Source organism: Mixophyes fleayi, chromosome 1 (genome assembly GCF_038048845.1).
Source record: "Mixophyes fleayi isolate aMixFle1 chromosome 1, aMixFle1.hap1, whole genome shotgun sequence".
NCBI lineage: Eukaryota > Metazoa > Chordata > Amphibia > Anura > Limnodynastidae > Mixophyes > Mixophyes fleayi.
The window spans coordinates 362,801,714-362,827,296 of NC_134402.1; the positions used below are offsets into that span (position 1 = coordinate 362,801,714).

The 25,583-nt window shown below is 41.9% G+C and overlaps 1 protein-coding gene across 2 annotated transcripts in view; it reads left to right on the forward strand.

Annotated features, from left to right (window-relative positions):
- The window catches only part of FBXW8 (F-box and WD repeat domain containing 8), an 87,765-nt gene that overhangs the window by 51,761 nt on the left and 10,421 nt on the right, over positions 1 to 25,583 (forward strand). For both annotated transcript variants that reach the window (XR_012678052.1, XM_075178514.1), the window contains exons 5-8: positions 50 to 207; positions 11,401 to 11,597; positions 13,746 to 13,955; positions 18,136 to 18,263. Coding sequence is in view for 1 of the 2 variants with exons in the window: in XM_075178514.1 (XP_075034615.1) it covers positions 50 to 207; positions 11,401 to 11,597; positions 13,746 to 13,955; positions 18,136 to 18,263 (693 nt within the window). In the remaining variant the exon portion in view is untranslated. The remainder of the gene's footprint in view (positions 1 to 49; positions 208 to 11,400; positions 11,598 to 13,745; positions 13,956 to 18,135; positions 18,264 to 25,583) is intronic.

Here is a 25,583-nt window from a genome sequence, read left to right on the forward strand (position 1 = left end):
TCAACATTCTCTTCTTCTTACATTCCCCAATGTATTTATTTTTATCCAGGTACACTTCTGGAGATGTGCGTCTGTGGGACACACGAACGATGGGTCTTTCAGAATCTTTTTTAAAACCCACCCATATTGCTGATGATTCTGGACCAACCCACCAAGTAACATTTGTACGGATTAACAAGTCCTTGGCTGTGGCAGCATATGAGGATGGTAACTATTTTTTTTATTTGATTTGGAGTAGAAATGTGTGTGTGTGTGTATGTATAGGTATGGGTGTATGTATGTATGTCTATGTATATATGTTTATGTATATATATTATACACACACACACACACACACACACACACACACACACACACACACACACACAAGCATTAGTGTGCTCTAGATTTTTCTATACTGGTGATATTCAGACTAGTTACAAATGTTAATCTTTTTTCCAATCTCTTCATTTTGGATAATTTAGGTACTTTCAGTATCCCATATACCTAAAGGAGACATTACTCATAATGATGATGTTATCAACTTTCATAATTTCACAAAATAGATAGTTAAAAATTATTATTATTAATATTTATTTATAAGGCGCCACAAGGCGTCCGCAGCGCCGTACAGAGACAAACAAAATTACAATACAATGGGAGACAGCACAGTACAGTAAACAGAGCAAATCAGTTAGCTCAATGCACAGCTAGAGAGGGCGGGGAAGGGGGAGGGAGGATCCGCAAACGACGGGGCCCAAGAAGGAGGGCACGGAAGACAGGGAGACCCCCAGGGGGGAGGAGGGAGCGAGAGTGGACGTGAGGTGGAGGACCCTCGAGGAGGAGGGCTAAGTAGCTGGAGAGCAGAGTTAGAAGTGGTGGAAACAGGAGGAGAGATGGGCCTGCTCAGAGGAGCGTACAATCTAAGAGGAGGGGTGGACAGACAGAGAGACGCAGGGGAGAGAGGGAGAGTAGGGGGACAGAGGCAGAAAATAAGGTAGGAAGTTAAGTGGGAGACAGAAAGGCTTTAAGAAAAAGGTGGGTTTTTAGGGCCCGTTTGAAACTGGACAGATTAGGGGAAGTTCTGATGGAGGGAGGGAGCTTGTTCCAGTGGAGGGGGGCAGCGCGGGCGAAGTCTTGGATACGCGCGTGGGAGGAGGTTATAAGGGGGGAAGAGAGGCGACGGTCAGAGGCAGAACGGAGAGGGCGGGATGGAGCATGAATAGAGAGGAGGGTGGAGATGTAGGGCGCAGTGGAGATGGCGAGGGCCTTGTAGGTGAGTGTGAGGAGCTTAAAGAGGATTCTGAAGGGGAATGGGAGCCAGTGAAGGGCTAGGTAGAGGGGGGAGACAAAAGAGGAGCGGCGAGAGAGGAAAATAAGCCTAGCTGCAGCGTTAAGGACGGATCGAAGGGGATTGAGATGAGAGTGGGGGAGGCCAGTGAGGAGGAGGTTGCAGTAGTCCAGGCGGGAGATGATCAGAGAGTGGATAAGGCATTTGGTGGCATCTTGGGAGAGGAAGGGCCGGATGCGAGCAATGTTGCGCAGCTGTAAGCGGCAGGATTTAGCAAGGGAGAGGATGTGGGGGCCAAAGGGGAGAGAGGAGTCGAGGATGACACCAAGGCAGCGAAGTTGGGGGACAGGGGAGATAGAGGTGTTGTCGACAGTGATGGAGAGGTCAGAAGGGGATGGGGTATGAGAGGGAGGAAAAACTATGAGCTTAGTTTTGGCAAGGTTAAGTTTAAAGAATCGAGAGGACATCCAGGAGGAGATGGCAGAGAGGCAGGCGGACACCCTAGAGAGGAGGGAGGGAGAGAGATCAGGAGAGGAGAGGTATAGTTGAGTGTCATCAGCGTAAAGGTGGTAGCTGAAGCCGAAGGAGCTGATGAGTTCACCCAGGGAGGAGGTGTATAGAGAGAAGAGTAAGGGTCCCAGAACAGAGCCCTGAGGGACCCCGACTGGAAGGGTGGATGGGGGGGAGAGAGACCCAGAGGTGGTGACAGAGAAGGATCGGTGAGTAAGGTAAGAGGTGAACCAGGACAGGACTGGGCCGGAGAGGCCGAAAGACTGGAGGGTGTGAAGGAGGAGGGGGTGGTCAACGGTGTCAAAGGCTGCAGAGAGGTCAAGGAGAATAAGAAGGGAGAAGTGGCTCCTGGCTTTAGCAGAGAGGAGGTCATTGGTGACTTTAGCCAGGGCAGTTTCAGTGGAGTGGAGGGGGCGGAAACCAGACTGGAGAGGATCAAGGAGGGAGTATTCAGAAAGGTAGGAGGTGAGACGGCTGCAGACGAGCCTCTCGAGAATTTTGGAGGCAAAAGGGAGAAGAGATATGGGGCGATAGTTCGAGAGAGAAGTGGGGTCGAGATTAGGTTTCTTAAGAATGGGGGATATGAGAGCATGTTTGAAGGAGGAGGGGAAGATGCCAGTGGAGAGGGAGAGATTAAAGAGCTGAGCGAGGTGGGAGCAGGTGGTGGGGGAAAGGGAGCGAAGAAGGTGGGAGGGGATGGGATCCAGGGGACAGGTAGTGGGGGGGGGGGAGGATGAAATGAGAGAGTGGACTTCCTTGCCGGTGGTGGGACGGAAGGAGTGGAGTGGAGGGGAAGGTGGTTGGGGGGGAGGACAGAAGAGTGGGAGGGGTGGAAGAGAGAGTGGAGGAGGAGATTTCAAGTCGGATGGCCTAGATTTTAGAGGAGAAGAAGGAGGCGAAATCGGAGGCAGTCAGGGAGGAGGGAGGGGAGGGGGCTAGGAGAGTGCTGAAGGTGGCAAAGAGGCGGCGGGGGTTAGAGGACTGGGAAGAGATGAGGGATTTAAAGAAAGATTGTTTAGTGAGTGAGAGGGCAGAGCTGTAGGATGAAAGGATGAATTTAAAGTGGAGGAAGTCAGCCAGGGAGCGGGATTTTCTCCAGTGACGTTCGGCGGAACAGGAGCATTTTTGGAGGAAGCGGGTAAATTTGGAGTGCCAGGGTTGGGGTTTGGAGCAGCGGGGGTGGACGGAGTGGGCAGGGGCGACCGCGTCCAGAGCGGAGGTGAGGGTGTGATTGTAGAGGGAGACCGCCTGGTTGGGGCAGGCCTGGGAGGAAAGGGGAGAAAGAAGGGTATCGAGAGAGGAGGACAGAGAGGCAGGGTCAAGAGCGTCGAGGTTGCGTATGGACAGAGTAGGTTTGGGCAGGGGGAGGGGAGCAGGAGAAGAGGAGAGAGAGAAGGAGAGGAGATGGTGCTCGGATAGAGGAAAGGGAGAGATGGAGAAGTCGGAGAGATTACACAGGTAGGAGAAGACAAGATCAAGGGAGTGACCAAGGCAGTGGGTAGAGGAGGAGGTCCATTGGGTGAGACCAAGGGAGGAGGAGAGGGTGAGCAGTTTGCTGGAAGCAGGGTAGGTGGGGTTGTCGATGGGGATGTTAAAGTCACCGAGAATGATCGAGGGGAGATCGGAGGAGAGGTAGTGAGGAAGCCAGCTAGCAAAGTTGTCAAGGAAGAGGGAGGTGGCGCCAGGGGGGCGGTAGATGACAGTGACGTGGAGGTGGATGGGGTAGAAGAGGCGGATGGAGTGAGCTTCAAAAGAGGAGAAGGAGAGGGAGGGTTCAGGCGGAATGACACGAAAAGTACAGGTGGAGGAGAGGAGGAGGCCAACTCCACCGCCTGGGCGGGCACCAGGCCTGGCGGAGTGGGTGAAGCAGAGGCCACCATAGGAGAGGGCAGCGGGGGAAGTAGTATCAGAATCGGAGAGCCAGGTTTCAGTAACGGCAAGAAGGTTAAAGGAGTTGGATAGAAAGAGGTCGTGGATAGCAGTCAGCTTGTTGCGGACGGATCTGGCATTCCAGAGGGCACAGAAGAAAGGGGGAGAGGAGAGGGGGGAAATGGGGATGAGGTTAGCAAGATGAGCAGCGCGCGGGGGATGGCGGGGAGGAACAGGAGAGGTAGGGCGGGGGGAGAGTATGGGTATGGAGTGAGAGCGGGGAGGCATAGTAGGGAGAGAGAGTAACAGAACAGTGAGATAGTGGGGACAGTGAAAAACAGGTAAGAACAATGGCAGGAAGACAATGAAAAGGTGGAAGATAATAACGAATTAGGGCGTGGAGGGCATGGAACAACAGTACAGTGAGATAATAAGGACAATGAAAACAGGTAAGAATGATAGCAGAACAGTAAGATAATAAGGACAGCGGATAACAGGTAAGAATAAGCAGGGAGACAATAGCAAGATGGAGGACAATAACCAATTAGGGCGTGGAAGGCAAGGAATAATAGAAGGAGAGGTAATAAGGACAATGGAAATAGGCAAGAATAATAACAGGTAAAAGTAGTTGCTGGTAAATATAAAACCAGGAAAAACAAGATAAAGGCATATAAATAGTAGAATAATAACAGGTAAAAAGTAGTTACTTGTAAATGTACAATCAGGAAAAACAAAATAATGGCATATAAAATAATGTTTTATATGCAGTTGATGCAGTTAAAAATGATTCTTTATGACTGTCTCGCAGACACTCAGTAGGGTTATGGTCAATGCTGTAATATTGGTGGATGCCCTGTGTGAGTTCTTCAATGTTGAAACTATCAAACACCTGTAGCAAAACAAAGACCAGAACGCAAAGTAAGTTTACTTATTTTTCCTGTATCATATCCCATAAGGCCATGGTCGGGAATTGAACTCGTGACCCCAGTGCTGAGAGGCAGAAGTGCTAACCACTGAGCCACCGTGCTGCCCATACATCGTTACATTATTTGATAAATCACAACAAGAGAGGCCACAGCTGCCAAAAGTGGCTTTGTGACTTCAGCTGGAGAAGTGGAACTAAATTAATCAGATAGCCAATCCAAGGGTATGCCCAAGAGTACATCCTACTACCGTTAATGACTTCATTAAGCTTCTGAGGAAGGTAAAGATGGCCTACTAAACAGATGTACAATGACCCTAAGCAAATAAACTATCGGGTGAGTTGTTGAAATATGATCAACAGGTGGTTCACAAAGCATTAGTGTGAGTAGAGAACAGTTATTGTAAAACTGCTGACTTGCTAGGACAGACAGAGAATTTAAATAGAGAATCGCAGCGGACCATAACTGGAGAAACCATATCCAGGTATGAGGTCTCCAGGTGGCAATAGGAGAGACCGATCTCATAGCTGCTTTTCAGGGGATTTTTAATATCTTAAGGGCTACATGTGTCTGAGAGAGCTCTTCATCGGGAGACTCCAAAACTGCCACACTACTTCTCCATCAAGAAAAGGATTCTGAACAAGGCATGAAAATAAAACAAATCAACTTTGATGGAGATACCATCCAGATATATTCAGACCTATTTTGCGAAATACCACCTTTTGCAACTTTTGTCTTCCCTAAGGGCTCCTCACATACCACAATGCTGGAGCTGCCGATTTTATTTAATACCAAGGAGAGAGAGTAGAAGAAACAGTAGAAATTCAGTTAATTTCACCATACAGAAGAGCGGCGAGCTGAAATTCCGCGAGAAAACTACTGTATTAACGCTTTTCTCGCGCAATATTACCGTATAAACGGTAATATTTTTTGAGCGCTGGTTTTTTTACGTTAACGCTAACAATTGAATACCCCCTTATAAATCTCATTCAATGATGAAATGATGTCATTCCAATTCTGCAGTGTGTATGCACTCGCAGACAGCAGTGTCCATAGATCTCTATGGAGTGAGCAGAGTCGTGATCTTTTCAGCCTATGATAATGACAGATGAAGAGCTCAGATCTGAAGATAAATTGTGTAAAATGTGTTTAGTGTGTACACATGAATCGGTATGCTGATCAGGACTTTTTTTTGTTTATCGTTAAGGATATCTCATCAGGAGAAATTGTGTATAGTGTGTAGTCAGCCTTACTGGCTCACTCATCTGCACTCTCACAAGATCACATTTATCAATATAATAAATCTCTCCTTTGAAGACATTTCCAAAGTATAACAACTAAGACATTGGTCCGTAAATACATGCTTTCATAAACAATTTGTGCTTTAATAAAAATTCCAGAGCAACACATCTTTTGATCCGAGTCAGAATCACACAGAAATAGATGCTGTAGCAAAAGCCTTCTGCTGAAAGTGTTCTGCTGCAGTTTGTGTCTAAAGGGGTCCACACCCTATGAGAAGATTTGCTACAACTCTCTTAGGGGAATATTCAATTGTTGGCGTTACTGCCTAAAGTAACGAGGCGCGTACACAATTACCGTCATTATGGTAATAGTGCGCGTAAATACCGTTATTACGGTACCTTTCACGTTATATTTCAGCTTGCGGCTCAGGGAGCTGCGAGCTGAAATCCGGCTTAGTATTACTGTAATAACGGTAATACTTTTTACACTGCGGAAAACGGGAACAATTGAATATGCCCCTTAGTCTTTCTTGATATACTTATACACTGCATTTATATTTTTAATAACTCAGTGTTGGTTAGTGCAATTATTTCTATATGCAACCCAAATTCTAAATAAAAAACTGGATTAAAAGATGGGGGCCATATTTAAGTGAAAGTCACAGAAAAAGTTGAAGGCTAACTGGTCCCTGATTCGCCTATTTGACATTTTTAAACAACATACTTTTTAATAAGCTGAGATTTGGAGTAGGATGCCAAAATTATATGCTTTTACTATGTGATTTTTAGCATTGTAAATTGGAATATAACAGCGTCACAATCCAATTATTAGTATATGGTATGATGTATATTCCTCCAGGATCAGTGGTTAAAATGTTACCTTGACTGTAATGACCTAAATAATTATATGCATAGGGCTTGATTCAGAGTTGGACATATGTCTGTTGGCGTAACGTAGCTTTGCTGTTTCTTGCACTGCTCATGCTCATAGTGAATATACGCAATTGAGGCTATTGAGACCTACAACTTTTACCGCTTTTAGCACTTTACCGCTCATTACGCCTGTAGAGGAATGCTGGGGGAGGGGAAGGGGTGATGTAACACAGGTAATGTACAGCAACGGCGTGATGGAGCAGTTGTGTATGGATTCAGTCTGGGACGTAGTAGCAGATACGCAGAAAAGGTGGTTTAATTTCCAGGTGGTCAGGGGCAGGTATAAATAACGGCTGATGGTGACAAACACCCAAAACAGGGAACTGCCGAATGTGTTGAAACAAAGGTACAAAAAATTGTACTTATGTCGGGAAGTTATTTCTGCTGTATTTCCTAGGTTATTCAAGATTAAATTGCTTCATAGCAATTGTGTTTGTAAAATATTAAATAAAAAGTTTTTGAACATGTTCGAAAGTTAAACGTAAGAGTCTGAGGGGTTTGTTTTCAAGAGCACTCACCTACTTCTCATTCAGACCTGGACGCATCTTCCACTCTGAACACGGAGTGCATACACTTGCGTGCAACTTTTACAATTGCAAGTTACGCGTTACGCTTGCTTTCACTCAGGCCAATGTTTTCTCTGGCTCATGTAATTGTTGTCTTAAAAAATGTCTCCTAAATGGATGTTCGCTATGCGTTATATCATGCACTTTCCAATTGGTATGGTCAAGACGCGCTCACCTCGCCTCATCTCTTGTAATGTAGAGAATAATTGATTCCTGTGGTCACCATACCTCCCCTGTTCACTCTATAAAGCTGCACACTAAAGGCAACAACATTGGGAACACTTCAAAAAGCATTTCCAGCATGGCAGTCCTTAGTTTACTCTGAAGTATGAATGTGTGATGTGGCTGAGCTAGAGATCAATGATCCTGAAGTCACCCTGTGCTTAAAAGTGGCAAGATATAGCCTAGTGTGAGCCGACCCTTAGACACTGGATTTCTTGAAATTGGCCCATTTTGGAAATAAACACATTGATGAAGTTATTTATTGAGGAGTCGTGAGAGCTGACTCATCCAAGGGATATTCTCCACAAATACAGCAATAGGTTAGTCTGTAAAAATGGATAAGAAATATTTTTATGTTCTATCATTACCTTTTGAAAGGATGGCCTTAAAACTGTTGCATGTGCATAATGCAAAGAGGTTAATAGTATAGTAAGATGAAATCTTTTAGTGAGAATAATAAAACAGCTGTGTCTCGCTTTGCACTGTGCACACAAGAACGCTCTTTTTCACTCTGAGTGGCCGCTTTGGCTGCCATGTGTATTTTTTTCATGTGCATTAGAAAAGCACACAAGCACAGCACCCATTAAACTCGTTTTCAATTCTTCTGAGGCTTAGAGCTCTGAGGCACTGTGGTGCCAGGTATGTTCTGCAGCCAACATTGTCTTGTCATAAGTGGCAGAATATTAACCCCCTCATTATTTCCAGGTCTAAGCACATGTTGGTATCTTTTTTTTTTTTTTTATATTTCCAAAAACAGAAATTATTCAATTTTTATAATCATGGAAGGCGAGCGTTTTGAGTTATGATCAGCCTCCAAAGAAGTACAAAAATAGTAATAATAATATTAACGGTCATTATAAACGGCTGATACTGCTTCCATGTCCCATGCTGTAGGTGGTGATTGAATGCAAGTTCAATTTGGGAGTGTTGTTTACTAACTGTTTAAATTTGTATTACACCAATCACACATTTCCTTTCATTCTATAAATTGTTTTAGACTAATAAAAGCTAATCTCTGGTTGGTTGCAAAAGATTTGCCCCTTTGTGCAGTGTTAGTAACTAACCCTCTATGATTCTGTCTCACACAACCTAATTTTTACAGGGATTAACGTGAAAAGTGTGAAGTGCTATCACAATCCCAGCCCTACTTTACCTTTAAGATAATGTCCTACCTGTATGTCAGGAGTATGACATGCTTTCTCTGACATTTCATTAGCTCTTTATTTATTTTTCTGAATACACTTTTATTTATTCCAAATAATAAAATTCAAATGTAGTTCATAGCTGCTTTGATTGGAGCTCCATAGGGTGGGCAGGAAACGGGAGGGGGGGGTGGATGGAAGCGTCCGTCGTGCCAGGTAATGAGCAGATGCTGCTAATGCAGGGACTGGTAGGGTGATGCCAAGACCCCATCTGCTGCCAGGCTTGGCTCCGTTTGGCTGCTGGCCACATGAGAGGGAACTAAAGCAGCCTGTAGCTTTCATACATCGCACCTCATTCCATGCTTCGCAGATTGCCCCTTTCAGAACTTTTCTGACAGACTCTGTACACTGATATGTAACCGGAGCACCACCACAGGCCCCCAACACTGTATGTGACAGCTCTTGAAATGTTTTTAATAAAGCAGTACTTGCGGAGCCTTCTGTTCCTGGTTTAGAATATAATGCCATAAGAGATACAAAAAATAATGTCCTTACTAAAGAAATTGGCAAATCGGTGTACAATTTTGAAGGTAGGCTCTCTCCTTTACTAAGATATCTGCAGAATACTGAAGTTAGTCACTAGCAGTAAGATTTTAATTGTAGCACTGTGATTTATTTATTTTTGTTCCTGACCTTACTACCTACTTGATCTTGTGTACCTTGAGCTATTGTGGCCTATTGTATTAAAGCGCAAACTATGTTTTGGAGATTTTGAATAAAGAAACATCTGCTCCGTGTTATTCTTTATCTATGAGATTTGTTTTTCAAATATTTACCATGTTCTGATAAACAAATGATATCAGGGTGTTTGGTTTTAATCCGTAATATTCCAGACTTTTCATAGAAAGCAGCTAATGAACTTTTGCTCCAGACATTTTTTGGTTGAGCAGATAAATCGTTCATCGCTATCCATCACCAATCTTTCACCCTTTTTAAAGTTCACTGTTTAAAAGAAAGAAAAGAAAAAAAAAAGAAATAAAATAATAAAATCTTTATGGATCGGGTAGAGATGCCAGCTGCTTCTCCCCAAGGAGAGCGATAATGAAACAGTAAGCAGTGCAAATGGTACCTAATGAGTTTAAGCTGATTTATGCTTGCTTTCAAAAAGTGCTGCTTGATGTCTAGAAAGTGCTACTGCTGTGAAGTAATGTGGACCATCCACGCCTCCCCCGCCAACCTAATGGGTCTTGGGTGGAAGATTTATAGCAATCGGCCTGGGAGCGACAAATGTAATGGAGGCCATTTGCTTTTATTATTAGCAATGCATATTTAAATTAATCTGCTATTTACCTAAACAATTAGCTGCCTCGTAGTGAGAGCACAAAGCCAAAGATGCAATTAGTCCTCCGTCTAAAGATGAGCCCCAAGTCTAAAGTGTCCCCAAGGACATTTGACGCTTTCAGCAGAACTGGTCCTGGATAACTTGGACGCAAAATGGTAATTGCATTAATTGCTTAAAAGGTAAATAATTGTCTAACTGGTTTCAGAAAAGATCGAGATCCTATTTAAGCCTCTCCATTAATTAAGTTGGCATGTAATGGGATTTTCACACTTTTAAAGCTATATTTTAAAGGTACAGCTGTAGAAAGTGAGTGATGTATTTTATTTTATGTGACTAGTAATGGTGACCCGTTCCTTTGGTGGCATCAGAAGGTTGATGGAGTGTGTGTGTTATTTGTGTAAAGATGGCTGATGGGGATCATGTGCCACCAGCAGCAAGAGGACAAACTGCTCAGGACATTTACTGTATTGTATTAAATAGCGATATACTGCAAATGCCATCAAAATGTGTTATACACGCACATATATATATATATATATATATATATATACACACATACACATACACATGACAGATGTGTTTAAGACAACATTGTGACAGTTTAAGTTAGCTACAACTGCCAAGTTGATATTGTTTCCCGACTGATTGGAGAACATTATATTTGAACTGCAAATTATACAGTGGTTTATAAGACAAAGAATAAAACTTAAGCGCTCTATATCCAATAAGGGGAAATAAAATTGCAATTATGAACCACACCAGTCCTTAATTGGAACCACAGAACATATTGAATAGTAAGACAAATAGATATAATGAATATCCTCATACCAGCTACTTAAAACGATGCATCCAATAGTGCTTAATCTACATATAACGTAATTGCAAATCATGTTGGAAGCACATATAAGGTGCATAATAATCTAAGTTAAATAGAATACAATTTTCTCATGCATTCAGTGTGTGCTCCTCCAACTCATATATTACTCTCCCAGCTCAGTATTTAGACAAAGACTCGCATCAATGGAGCTCGAGAAAGGGAGAAAAATTAAACAAAAAATCTAGTATAATAATGTTTATTTAAGATTCCTAATCTTAGATATTAATCAGTTACTCACAAAGGTTGAGCTTCATTTCCGCACTGTACATAAGAAGTTCTGCATAATACGCAATCTTCGTAGGATGCCTGTCCTGTGCTGCTTCTTTTATATTTGTTGCTTGGATTCACTATCCTTTGGAGGCCACAATGTCTGCAGAACTTGTCATGTACAGTGCTGAAATGTGGCTATACTAGATCCTATAGACCTCTTAAGGGAACATTTTAAAAATCGTGTCTTTTACTGAGATTTTTCTGCACTAACCACAATTGTGTTGCTTCTGTTCAGGTACCATTGATGTTTGGAGTCTTCTGGTTGGTCGGGAGCCCATCCATCACTATCGGCACAACCAAAAAATCCAGGCATTAGCTCTGTGCCCAGAAACAGCTGCTATAGCAACAGCATCTAGTTTCCAAATCAAAGTGGAGAGTCCAAGCGATAGAAAGGATTGGCGAAGTAGCTGCAGTTTCCATACCCAGAAACTGGTGAGCTCCTCTTATCAGAAGTCAAACATCTCTGTGTTACAATACTCAATGCGTGTATGACATTGTGTGACGTCTTGTGATTGGTTCTTACACTTACATACACACCAAACACTTCACCACCAACTAAAAACTGGCAAACAGCATTTATTTGGTGATTCTGTAATACAGGACTGAGCATAGGCAATACGGCTGCAGGGAGAGGTTCCCGGGGCTCCTGCTAATGAGCATGTTAGTTGGTGGTAGTGCAGCTTTAAATGAGCCTTATATAAATATAGTTGGTCACAGTTTTAGTGTAAACATGTATGAAAAAAGGAAGCATTCAAATCTTATGGGTTGTAGATTATAATTTATGAGTGCTTGTACAGAACATAACCGGGATAACAATGCCCATATTGTGATAAGGAGCTTGTATGTGTATATGTAATGTATAAAATTGTATTAATAATTCACTTCATTTAATAGTTTAAGCCACAGTATTTGGGACTGCTTCCAAGAGTGTGTTGGTATAGCACATCCTAATTACAGGCTGGAATATATTTTGCCTTTATTTGCAAAAGCCAGATCCACCCAGGTCCACGTCTGGATGAATCCAGGTATTGACAAATCCAGGTGTCCTGATTGCAGGCATTCCGGGAACTAGCTGTATTTAGATGTTCTGAATGCATGCTTATCCAGAACTTGCTGAGTTCAGGTATTCTACATTCAAATGTATCAGGACCAAGCCAAATTCCGTTCTTTTGAATACAGAACAACCTGAATTTTGCAGGACCTGTGTGATGTTGTTGCATATTTACCTAGATTCAACTTGATCCAGGTAACCTTGCTTTTAAAACACATGGGTACTTTTACTTGAAGAATACCCGGATCAGAGGGAAGTGCAGATAATTGTAAGTTGTTTTGTTTTTGTTTGTTCAAAACATTCGGGAATGGTATGATCAATGTACACATTCAGAACACTTAGTTTCGGATTCCCGGAGCTTTTAAGTGATTTTTTAAAACTGCACTTTTTTTTAAAGACAAAGACCATCAGGTTTGTTTTTAATAAAATTTCAAGTTGAAGAAAATGACTTCAAAGCGCCAGGAATGGGCGGTTCTACGGAGCTGCCACATAGTAAATATACCCCTTAGATTTCATGGATCTGACTTATCATCCACATCCCATCAAAGGCTAGCATGAAAATTCTCGACTTTTATTGGTAAGACTTGCCATTAAATGTATGTATGTGATAAGTAAGGGCATCCCTATAGCATTTGTAGTAGTACTTTGTAATATTTGTTATTACAAAATCTGAGTATTACTTTACATTGGCAGTTCTTAACTTTGTCCTGAACGACGCCATCATTTTGAAGATATCTTTGTTAACACATAGGTGCATTAAGGGTGCTTTTAACCTCAAAAATATATTTGCTTAATTTTGTCTAGCACCATGGAAAGCAAATGTTAAAAACAGTTTAATTCTATCCCCAAGCGCTTGTGAGAGGATTAAAGGGGATTCATTACAAGACTCTAGGAAGGGATAAAGAATACGTCTACTGAATGATGAGCCTTTCCAATTTTGATAAACCCGTAAATTCGTATCTGTAACAATCATAAAAAAATGCTCACTCTATAAATTTTAGCAGATTATTATTATTTGTGTGTGCAAGTCATTTAAGGAAAATGTTATTTATGAAAGGATGCTTTGATTAAAATTCATAGTACTGTTGCTTGTGTAGGTACGTTTAATACCATCTTCATATTAACTAGGTAAGTATTGCTACATGAATACGTTTATATATTCATCCCATAACATTTACATTACAGATGTGCATGAACATTTGAAAAAGTGGATTAGAGCCATTAATTAGTGACTGCCACACTCTAAAAGGTCAACATACCTCACTGACTGTGATTATGACTTTGAGGAGTTTCATGAGGACAGTACTAAGAACCACTGCTTTACATTGTATTATGGCGCATCCCATCGATGTTGTTGTTTTTTAGTACACAAATAAAAATATTTTTACTGTGTAGTATGTATGTACCGAGTTTTACCAAATAGGATTTGATTCCCCTAAGTTAGGCTTGTATTATTGTTACCCTCACGGGATAGTGATTCATGTTCTTGTTATTTTTGTCTAATGTACTTGTTGTGTCTCTTGTCACAGGTAAATTTTCTCCATTTGATTCACGACTCTGGAGGAGGTCCTGTCACTATAGCGGCTGCTGAGGAAATAGTTTACCTCTTAAAGCCACAGATGCCGGAACAAATACTGCACTCCACATACGGCCAACCAGTCACCTGCTTGGATGTGTCAGTTAGTCAGGCAGCATTTGGAGTCAAAAGCTACGGCTGGTTCACCCATAATGGCAATAAGGTAAAGTGACTTGGATTCCGCCCACACCAAATAACAGTGAGTATCACCTTATTGCCCTTGTGGAGCTCTGCAGTGTCCTATGCCTTTACTAGCCCTGGTCTATGATTCTGGAGAAGGGCGTAGGAACCAATTGGATAGACATGAATTACCAGCTGTTTGGAATGACTTCTCTGGTTCTCCCCTGGTTAAAAATAAAGGTATAAATAAAAAATATAGGAACAAACCTAGACAGAAAGAAGGGATCCCTGTCTCAAACTTTTTACCTCTTACTCAGACCTGTCTCCGCCTGATCATGGGTGGTTTCCTGTGTGCTCTTATAGCATAGTGTAGGAAAAATTGTGTGAAACCTTCAGTAAAGTACATCTTCTATATCCCAAGGGAAGTATCTCAGCACATTTTATAAATCATGTTTAAATTAAGATTTATTTTTCAATGTGCTAAGTTATGTTACAGTGTACCTTTCATAAATGATTTCAGTTAGAAATCATAAAGGCATTGTGAGGGTAATGTGCTTTTGGAAGTCAGCAAAAGTGTGCAGTGTGATGTACGTTCACATACACATCAAATCATGGGGCATTTTTGCCCTTGATGCTGGTCTGCAACAAGCCAACAAAGGAAATAACATGTTGTATGTATGAATTTTATTTCATATACAGATGTATTTGACACCACAATCACACCACATCCATTTCCACACATACTCCTTCCCCAATCTCTGCCTGTGGCCTCCTGCTTCCCATCCACACATCATGGTACTGCCCCTGTCACATGGAGCCCTCACACAAACAGTGGCCAGTTCTCGACCTCTCACAAGATCAGTGCACCCATCTCCAGACATACTGGGCCTGATCCAAATCGAACGCAACTTGCATTTAACATGAGCATAGTTCCGACCGTATTCAAATCCAAGCAGATCTCAAGATACGTCTTTGTTTGAAGCTGGGTGTAAGTACACTGTGTCTAAACTATACTTGCCTTATGTTAACAGACAGAACACTCTGCAGTATATGCATAAGCATATGTGTAATATAAGTTCACATCAGAGTGTGTACAAAAAATGTATATTATAAAATAAATGACAACTGTAAATAGTATAATCAGTAATAAAAATATGGTTGGTTTACAATATTTTATTTTTACATTAAATAACAGCAATCTACGTATTCTCAATACGTATGGAGTGTTTTTGTGGTCTATGTATTTGCATTCACATGTTCTGTGCTAGCTAGTGGCACGAATATGTGTACTTTTCTAAACAAAGACTATGCTGTGCCAGTCATCCCTTACATCTGCCCTATAGCTGGTGCAAATGTTTTGACTGAAACCCATGACTTGAATTGTACATGGCCTATGTCTGTCTGCCCCTTCCCTTCTGCTCTAGACGTCGTAGGCAGTAGTCAGTGTCATTGCCATAAAGGCCGATTCTGAGCATATACAGAGCTATGTCACACAAACAGACTTGTGTCCGTACATGAATCAGGCCCACTATGTGCAGCTGTGATCACTGTAATGATCAGATTGGCTACAGGCGGGGATGTATATATCCACATAACCGGGGGGGGGGGGCGATATCTGGAGTTATGTATCTAGAGTGGTAAGAATTACTTTCTTCAGCTCAGCTGTTCTGAGCAAGCACTAGGATCAGCACATGCATAGTGAAGCCCCAGTACCCCTGTAAGCCTTATCAGAGCGGAGTAGTAATACTGCCATGTTTTACTGTGTGCCCCTGTGACTGCTAGTTACACCCCTGCCTACAGGTCTTCTTTACCTGTACTCTTCAAAATGGTAAATGTATCTCAACAGACATGTGATCCAGCTATATAATATCTACATTGTTCACCATTCTCCATGTCTGTATGAGGTGTCACAGGGACGCCTGCCCACACAAACAGCAGGTAAATAATGCCTATGGCATATATGACACAGAAATGAGGGAGACACGTTTTTATAGCTGATTTTTCTCAATTATGATATTTGTGTTAGTAACTATACATTGCAATTAGGTACATATAACATTAATAGTATTTCCTGTGTACAAGTCTGTCATACAGTCAAAACTTCATTAGGACCTAGAGTTGTGACGGGTCACATGTTAACCCCTAACACCCCTCACTGCAGCACATTTCCAGGGTTAATATCATTTATGAAACTGTGCAGATTCAGCCACAGAAGACATACTAAGAGAGTAACGTGCTGCAACTCTTATTTCTACATTTCTGGTCTGTGACTCTAATTCACATAAGTATTTTTAGCTATATACTCTCTCTTTTTATTTTTTATGTTATTTATTCTCTGCGTTTTTCTTGCCTATTTTTTTTGTTTGTTGTACAACTCCTTTGAACTTGTATATTGTCCCATCCCATTGTTAAGGAGTTTATAAACAACTCCTTGATAATATCTGTATAACTCACTGTTTTCAAAGATTGCCTGGCTTATGCAAGACCTTGTCCACAAGTCCTATGTACCAGATTCCAATTTACTTTTGCAAATTGTGTCATGTTGTCAATAAAAATCTTTGTGTTAAGGTGCATTTATGTGACCGCATTCTTTGATGCATATAGAGCCATTATTTATCTTCATTTGTGCCGTGATACATAAATCCATCTTCAGTAACCGGTACTTTTATATAGCCTTTGTTCTCGTTTTATAGCAGGAGATATAAAACCTGTTGCCAAGAAATGTATTTTGTTACAATAGCAGATGTAATGAATAAGACTGAATGGGTTAAGATAATCATTACTGTGTAAACGAATCATAGCCACAGAAATGAAGTAATCCAGATGGCTGCAGTGTGTTAGGTACAGGGGACTGGTGCTTGGCACTGCTTTCCCAGCTGACATCACCCTGCAAATCAATCAGGTTGCGCCTCTTAGGATAATTACTCTCTGCACCCTGAAGAGGACGGGAGCTTTGTGATTGGACACTTCCCATATCCACACACATCTTGTGTTTGGGTAAAAGTGTTTGAAATAACTGGTGATGAATAATTTTACATCTCCGCTCAGTGCTTTAATCGATCATCATTCCGAGTTGTCATCTTGGTTTCCACAACCTTTATGACAATTTTTAGTGATGTGTGTAAGATGGCAACAATGACACTCATTTGCACACTAAACTTTATTAGATTGACTGCACTGCAAAATATTTCACATTTAAATTGGGAATTCTTTTGTTAGGTTCCGAGGAGAATAAGCAAGAGATAAATGCAACTATTGTATTGTCTCGATTATCGGCACAGATCCTCGGGAGTACCTTCCTGATTCAGCTGAAGCTGTCAGCCATGTTTATTGTGCACACATTGCCAGTTGCATTTCTGACAATTTTTGCACATAAGTTAGTGTTTAAATCTCTGCATATCTTATTGTACTCAGTCTTCATACGCTCATCGAGAATTTCCTCAGTTTTGATAATTATATGACGACTGGTTACTCCGTCAAGATCAAGTTAATGAGAACAGAAAATGCGACACTGTGTTAACAAGAGTGAGATTTTTGAAAGCACTTTAGAAATGTCAACTATATATATTTGCAGCACTATATGTGTAAAAAATTATATATATATATATATTATACATGCATGTGTACACCTTTGTATTTCATTCTGGAAACATAAAAGTTACAAATTGAATGTAGTAGATTTCTTATACAGTGGGGCATAGATGCAGTTTTCTGCCTTTAGAACCTTAGCTTTAAGAAGGTAATTAGGCATCCTTGTAATATGGTGGTTGAGTAAGAACACCAGTTATCACCCTCATGAGACCGATCCTTGCTGTACATAGAAGACCTCTAAGTGCCGTGGACTGGAAAGTTTATCGTTGCCCACTTCTCATCACCTTTGGGATGGCATAACAAGTCAATTTTCTGATTGTTAGCAGACCCAATATTTATATCTGCTCATACTGGCCCCATAGCCACTCTGGCTCATTGTCAAAAATGACATCAGATTGTAGCAAGCTGCTTTATAAATGAAGCATCTATTATTCATGTATCATAAACTTTTTTGTTGCATCTTAAGATATGCTTAATATATGTAGTAAAATCCAGTCTCATAATAAGCACTTTTGGTATTTATTACCTTTATATAACTCTTAAATCTTTTTTTTGTGTTGAGCCGGATTATACTGTAGGTTTATAGAATCTTCCTAACTGGCTGTTTGACTACCTGTATCATCTATCCACAGATTCATGTGTACAACCTGCAGACTGGTCAGTGCATCACAACGTTGGGTAACTCTGCTGGTGACTTTACGTGTATCAACCTAAAAGACTGCCCTCCACATCTTTTGGTTACTGGAAACAGGGACAGAAGGTAGGTTAGGGCAGGGGCGTTTATATATTTTGGTGACTTGTGTGCAAGAGTAGCTCTTGCCCCCATACTACCCCCTGGAGAGTGGTTATCATATGTCACAAGGGAAAACTGGTGGGGAAACATGTGACATATACTCTCCCCACTTGTCACATATGCTGCCCAACCATTCTCACCTTATCACGTGTACTGCAACACAGTCACCTATTCCCTAGAGCTCTGGTCCTCACAGCTGCAGCTCCCACCTCTGCTGCTCAATGTGGGAAGGAACAATGTTCAGAGCATCTGTGACACCCATGATGATTGTCAATTGTCTTCTGCACAGACTACCCACATATTGGAGGAGCAGCATCACTCTGACTCCTTCACACAGCAGCGGGGTAAGAGCAGCTGGCAGTGGCAGAAAAATGTAAAAAAACACAGAAGGCAATGTTACATGTGCCCCAGCCTTGCTGTGCGGTGCTGAGTGGACCTACAACTCAGGGGCAGGGCTGGATTACGGGAATGGAGGCCCCTGGGCTAAGGGCGCCTCCATTCCCCCGTGAGGCCCCCAATGTGAGCCATCCCCCGTGAGGACCCCCCCCAAGTGCTTACCTGTCACTGCAGTCCTCCTTCCGCGGCGCGCTGTAAGCTCCTTACTGAGGAGATCTTGCGAGAGTTCACTCGCGAGATCTCCTCAGTAAGCAGAGTACTGAGCGTCGGGGACGGAGGACTGGACTGACTGTGCTCAGCAGCATTGATCGGGCTGGGGGCGCCCCCGCCCCCGGACCGATCAATAATGCTGCTGCGGACTTTGAATGGCCCCCTGGATACCCGAGGCCCCTGGGCTATAGCCCAGTTAGACCTCGGGTTAATCCGGCCCTGCTCAGGGGACCTCATTGACTATTGGGCCCTTGTACATTTCACACCCTGTCCCCATGTTGGATGCACCGCTGGTTAGAGGTCAATAGATACATTCCTAATCAACCGGTCTGCCTCTAGTAAAACAATTTTTTATGGCCCAGACACTTTATCACCTCCATTTATCACATGCAATTTTTTAAGCACATTTCACTTACCTTCCTCTCTTCTGTACTGCTCCTCCCTCCTCTTCTTTAGGCTCCAGTAGTGCACACAGACATTGTCTTATTTTTCTTGGTGACAGGCAGCCTGGCAGCATATCCACTTGATGTTTGCTACCTGTCGTTGTGGACAGTACTTGGTCTGGTCTCGTAAGATTACGACATCTCATGACACTGTATTGAGAGAACCGTGGCTGCACCAACAGGCAGCTAACAGTATTGGATTTGCAGTAAGGCTCCCTGTCTGCATAGTGACTGCCGGGACCAAACCGTTGAGTCCAGGGCTGGCCCTGATGTTTCCAAGATCTCCCCACTATATATGATATAGATATAAGATATAGATAGATAGATATTATGATGGGTTCTACTTTTATGTCTAGATTTCTCAACCGCTTTTAAGAACAGCGTCGCACAAAGAACATTTTATATATAGATATAGATATAGATATAGATATATGGATGGATAGATAGATATATAGATGGATAGATAGATATATCTATAGATATAGAGATAGATATCTGTAGATAGAGATATATATAATATGATATGGATAGAAAGAAGGATATTGAGCGAGAAATTGATTATATCATTAGCTATGACTATTTTCACTTTCGATAAGTAGAGGTTGTAATGTGGTTTGAGGAACACAAATGAGCACACAACTCTCACAACAATGACATGGCTAAATGCAAAACTTCTGAATGGTGTGGTCTGATGCTAATTACATTATGTATTTTGCAGGATGAGAGAGAGGCATTGCAGTGTGATAAATCTGTCTACCGACACACTCTATAGCACAGGCCTTTACTACAGTTTCAGCTGTGTGCTATCCTATAGAAAACAATGATTACAGACTGTAGAAGTTGGTTAAAGTGTTAATACCCTTTATGAATTCTGCAGATAGCATTCATGGAGCATATTAGGACAGGAAATTGAAGCTTACATCACCAGTCATAACATTTTTCACTTAAGAGTGAGTCTATAGCAAATAATTATCTTTTGGTTATGTACTTTTGAACTAGCTATGTAAAGTGTGAAAATTTCAGTAGTCAACGTAAGCTTGATATATGTGTTTCTATGGTAATCTGAATGAATTACTGCAAAATTAAACACACATAGACTATTGCAGTGATTTTTCAGAAAGCAAAAACCATATAAACCGATCAGCTACAACATTAAAACCACTGATAAGTAAAGTGAATAACATTTATTATCTCATAATAATGGCACCTGTCAAGGGGTGGGATATATTATGCAGCAAGTGAAAAGTCAGTTCTTGGGTGGGAGAATTCAGTTATGCATGGAGTTCCTCTGGAACAGTCGCAAAGGCACTCTGCGTTGCTGTGTAGAGAAATCTGCGATGTTGCGGTACCGCTAATTTAATTCACCCCTTGAAGTTGATGTATTGGAAGCAGGAAAAATTGGCAAACGTAAGGAACTAAGTGTCTTTGGCAAGGGCCAATTTGTGATGGCTAGACGACTGGGTCAGAACATCTCCAAAACGGCAGGTGTTCCCGGTATGCAGTGGTTAGTACCTACCAAAAGTGGTCCAATTAAGGACAACCGGTGAACTGGGGACAGGGTCATGGGTACCCAAGGCTCATTGATACGAGTGGGGAGTGAAAGCTAGCCCGTCTGGTCCAATCCCACAAAAGAGCTACTGTAGCACAAATTACTAATAAAAAGTTAATGCTGTCTATGATAGATGTCAGAACAGACAGTGCATCGCAGCTTACTACTTAGCCGCAGACCGGTCAGATTGCCCATGCTGACCTCCTGTCCACCGCTGAAAGCACCTACAGTGGCCATGTGAGCGCCAGAAATGGAAGAAGGTGGCCTAGTCTGCTCAGTCTCGTTTTACATTGTGTGGACGGCTGGGTGCGTGTGCGTTGTTTACCTGGGGAAGAGATGGCATCAGGATGCACTGTGGGAAGAAGGCAAGCTGGCTGAGACAGTGTGATGCTCTGGGCAACGTTCTGCTGGAAAACCTTGGGTCCTGGCATTCATGTTGATGTGACACGTACCACCTACCTAAACATTGTTCTAGACCAAGTACATCCCTTCATGGCAACAGTATTCCCTGATGGCAGTGGCCTCTTTCAGTAGAATAATGTGCACTGCCAGACTGCAAAAGTTGTTCAGGAATGATTTGAGGAATACGGCAAAGAGTTTAAGGTGTTGACTTGGCCTCTACATTCCCCAGATCTCAATCTAATCGAGCATCTGTGGGATGTGCTGGAAAAACAAGTCTAAACCATGGAGTCCCCACCTCACAACTTAAAAGGTCTTTTGCTAACTCGTGCCAGATAGCACAGGGCACCTTCAGAGGTCTTGTGGAGTCCATGCCTTGATGGGTCAGAGTTCTTTTGGCGGCACGAGGGGGGACCTTTGTAATATTAGGTGGTTTTAATGTTGTGGCTGATCAGTGGATGTTACCAGTATATTCTCATTGGCTAGATCGTAGTATAAGGAAATTATATCATGCAATAGAGTCTATGGAGGTTGACTGCAGACCATTGTACGGCCCTGGAGGTCCAAGTGTAGATTTTGGTTTCAAGATAGACACCATTGTAGTAAAGAACATGTATATTGGAAATGTAGTAATTGTGGTGACCTAGACACATACAATATATTATCTCACTTGCTACAGACATGTAATGTTTGCGTGAGGACCACAGAGTGAATTATAACATGGTATGATCTAGTGTTTAGATAGCCTGTGTTTTCGTACAAAGGTTTTCAGAATGTGCCTAAACTGTCTGAATAGTAAAACAACAGAATGTTACCAGATGACTTTTTGGCAAAATGTTCCTGCTCTTCTTCTGAGCTGGGTGTGCTGGGTTTTGGCAAAGCAGCATTTCCTCTTTTCAAGCTGACACTCACCACCCTCCGATTCCCCTATTCCAGGCACCTGCACCCATCCCCAATCCACGGAACCGAGGGAGTAAAGATGCCATAGAGCTGTGGATTTGTGCCAGAGCTCGTTATTTCAGGGCACTGGATCGTGACATTCTTGATTAATTATTCTTCTCGTTTTAGCCTGTGTTCTTTCCAAAATACAGTTTTACCAGATTTATAAATATTGTTATTGAGAACTATATATGTCCCTTGCCAAATTGCATCTCTCCCTAATAAGACGGAAGTAAAGGGCTAGAATTCCTTCTTTGTTTTTCTTTTTTTTCTTTTTTCATAAAAACATTGTTTACAATTAGGGTGGGTGCAGAATTGCATTGTTTAAAATAATGTGAAGTTGCTGAAAAGCTGTCAGATTGATATATTTTGTGTGGTTTTGCTTCGGTTATAATGACAACACCAATAGACTGCAGTTTACATTAGTGCTATTGCGTGAGCACAAATTCACTAGATTATGGTTTTCACAGAATGTGTAGTGATACTAACACTCTAATGACAAAGAAACTACACCCACATATTTTCAATTCATATCCACCTGTCCATAATAATAAGATACATTGCTAATTGCTATTAATTTACTACGTTGAGCACATCTACTCGTCTGGAAGGAGAGTCCAACCTAAAACTCACTCCACCCCTCTAGTCTCATGTAAGTCACCAAACCTGGCATACACATCTTTATAATTACAGCTATTAGAGCAATATTACAGCCCTAGCACTGGTTTTGAAGGAATGTATATGTGTGTAATGCACATGTTTCAGCATAGGGATCAGTGATACCTAGCCTGTAGCAATTTTCCGCATTCTACATATCCTCTTTCTGCCAGGAACACGTGACAGACATAAGTCTCAGCGCAACGGAGAAGCTTATAGGATATTCCGTATTTCAACCATAAAGTTGTAAGAAAAACCGAGCAATATGCAAATTATTTTGTTATTAATTGCGGCTAAGAATTAAAAAAAAAAAACAGTATAGATTTTTTTTCGACATTATTAAAATTTATATAGACTCTACTTTTAAATTAAACAATTAGTGGTATGGATCAGTTGTAATCTAAGTAAGAGTCATGTGCTAAAGAAAGTTTGCATATGGTGAGGAATCCGGCACTTTATTTCCAGTCATATAGTTTTGCTAGAAGGTTATGGTGAAGTACCTAATAGTGCACCCAGGGGTGTGTTTCATGTCTGCTGGAAAGGATTTGCTAATCAGCTAAAAGGATGGTAGAAGCTGTTCATTTGGAAATGTTTGTATCTTACACCTGAGGGACACTTTCTCAAAATGGATTTATTTGGGATTCTTAGCACTAATCAACACAAAATACTCTAATGCTTTTTGTTAATTAATTCCAAATAAAAATAGACAGTAATTGATTATGTATTTATCCTTCTTGTTTTAATACTTGGTAGAAATATCTTTAGCTACCATTAGAGCTGTGATTCTAGTTGGGGGAGCCTCTACCAACTTTTGCGTTATTGCTCAAGTTCCATCATCATCAGCAATTTATATAGCGCCACTAATTCCGCAGCGCTGTACAGAGAACTCGCTCCCATCAGTCCCTGCCCCACTGGAGCTTACAGTCTAAATTCCCTAACATACACACACAAAGACTATGGTAAATTTGATAGCAGCCCATTAACCTACCAGTATGTTTTTGGAGCATGGGAGGAAACCAGAGCACCCGGAGGAAACCCATGCAGACACGGGGAGAACATACAAACTCCACACAGATAAGGCCATGGTCAGGATCTGAACTTATCACCCCAGTGCTGTGAGACAGAAGTGCTAACCAATGAGCCACTGTGCTGCCCACATCAGTTTGGATAGGGACCATTGGGGAGTAGCCATTGTAAGATCATCCCAGAGATCCACAGTGCATTTGATGTCTAGGCTTGACTGGGCCGCTCCAGGATTTACATATCTTATTGATGTACATCACTCCAATGTGATATAAATCTTTTCTATCTTGACAGTTTCTAAACTTTTAGAAAAATATACCACTGCTAGGCTTAAAATGAGTCACAAATTTTATTTATGGATGAATGCAAAAAAATAAGGAATTCATACACGCTTAGATATTGTCAAACTATTAATACAACCGCAGAGATGGTAAACTAAATCTGTTTAAATGAAGATTTTCTAGGCGTACCAAGTATGGTATATTGGTATTCTATTGTTTAGAACTAAGTGTAATCATGATGATCATTACAACTATAACTACATGCCCTTGATTCAGATACATTCAATAGAACGATAGCAGTTATTGAGTAACAAAGGGTCAAGTTGCCCTCTTGCTAAGCTGCAATTTTTGTCATTCAGCGACGAATGAATATGCCGGCACCACAAAATGATGTCAGTTTGAAGCCCGATACTATTATTCCCGCTTTTAAGGCAGTAATGCAAGGAGGAGCCGCCTGTACAATGTGTTTTGTTTTTGTTTTTTTTAACCAAGGCTTCTAGATTGTACAGCCGGCGCCTCCTTGCATTACCCCCTTAATAGCAGGAATAATAGTATTGCCCTTCAAACTCACGTCATTTTCTGGTGCTGGCATGTTCATTCGTCGTGATTGTTGCAGGTCTGTTTTTCAAACATTCGGGATTACAAGTCTGTCGTGAATGAGAGGTTCACACTCGCCATGTAGGGGAAACTGAGGTTGGCTTTTTCATCATCGCATTGAAGCAGTGGCGGATCCAGGGGGGGGGGGCGATCGGGGCAATCACCCCCCCCCCCCCCCCTAGCGGGGGCTTGCTGCCGACGGCTGCACACTATGTGCAGGTCCGTTCGGCAGTGACAGTGTGCTGCCCGGCTGCTCTGATAGTGTTTAAAACACAATCAGAGCAGCCAGGCAGCACATTGTCCCCTGCCTGTCACTGCCAAGTGGACCTGCACATACTGTGCAGCCGCTGGCAGCCTCAGAAGTCAGAAAGGGTGCGGGGCCTGAATCACCCCCCTAAATCGCCCGGGGTACAACCATTTTCTAGATCCACCACTGCATTGAAGTACCCAACCCCTTACTTTCACATCCCCACCATTACTGGTCACCAAGGTTTAGCAAATGAAGTGCTTGAATTACAGCATTATATTATACGGAGCAGTTGGGTTTTCTCTGCTATACAGTGGTAATTCATGGGTTGGTAAGAGGACACGTATGTATCTAGGGAGAAAACTATGTAGAGTGCTCGTTTTCAATTGTAAGAATATAAAAAAAATAAGATTTGTACAAACAAAAGGAAAACAAAACATGTAGAAGCACAACATATATGTGCTGATGTTGGAAGTACTTTATATATAATGACCTCTGATTGTCGGTGCTGGGGTAGTAGATGTGTAGTAACAGATGTGCACTATT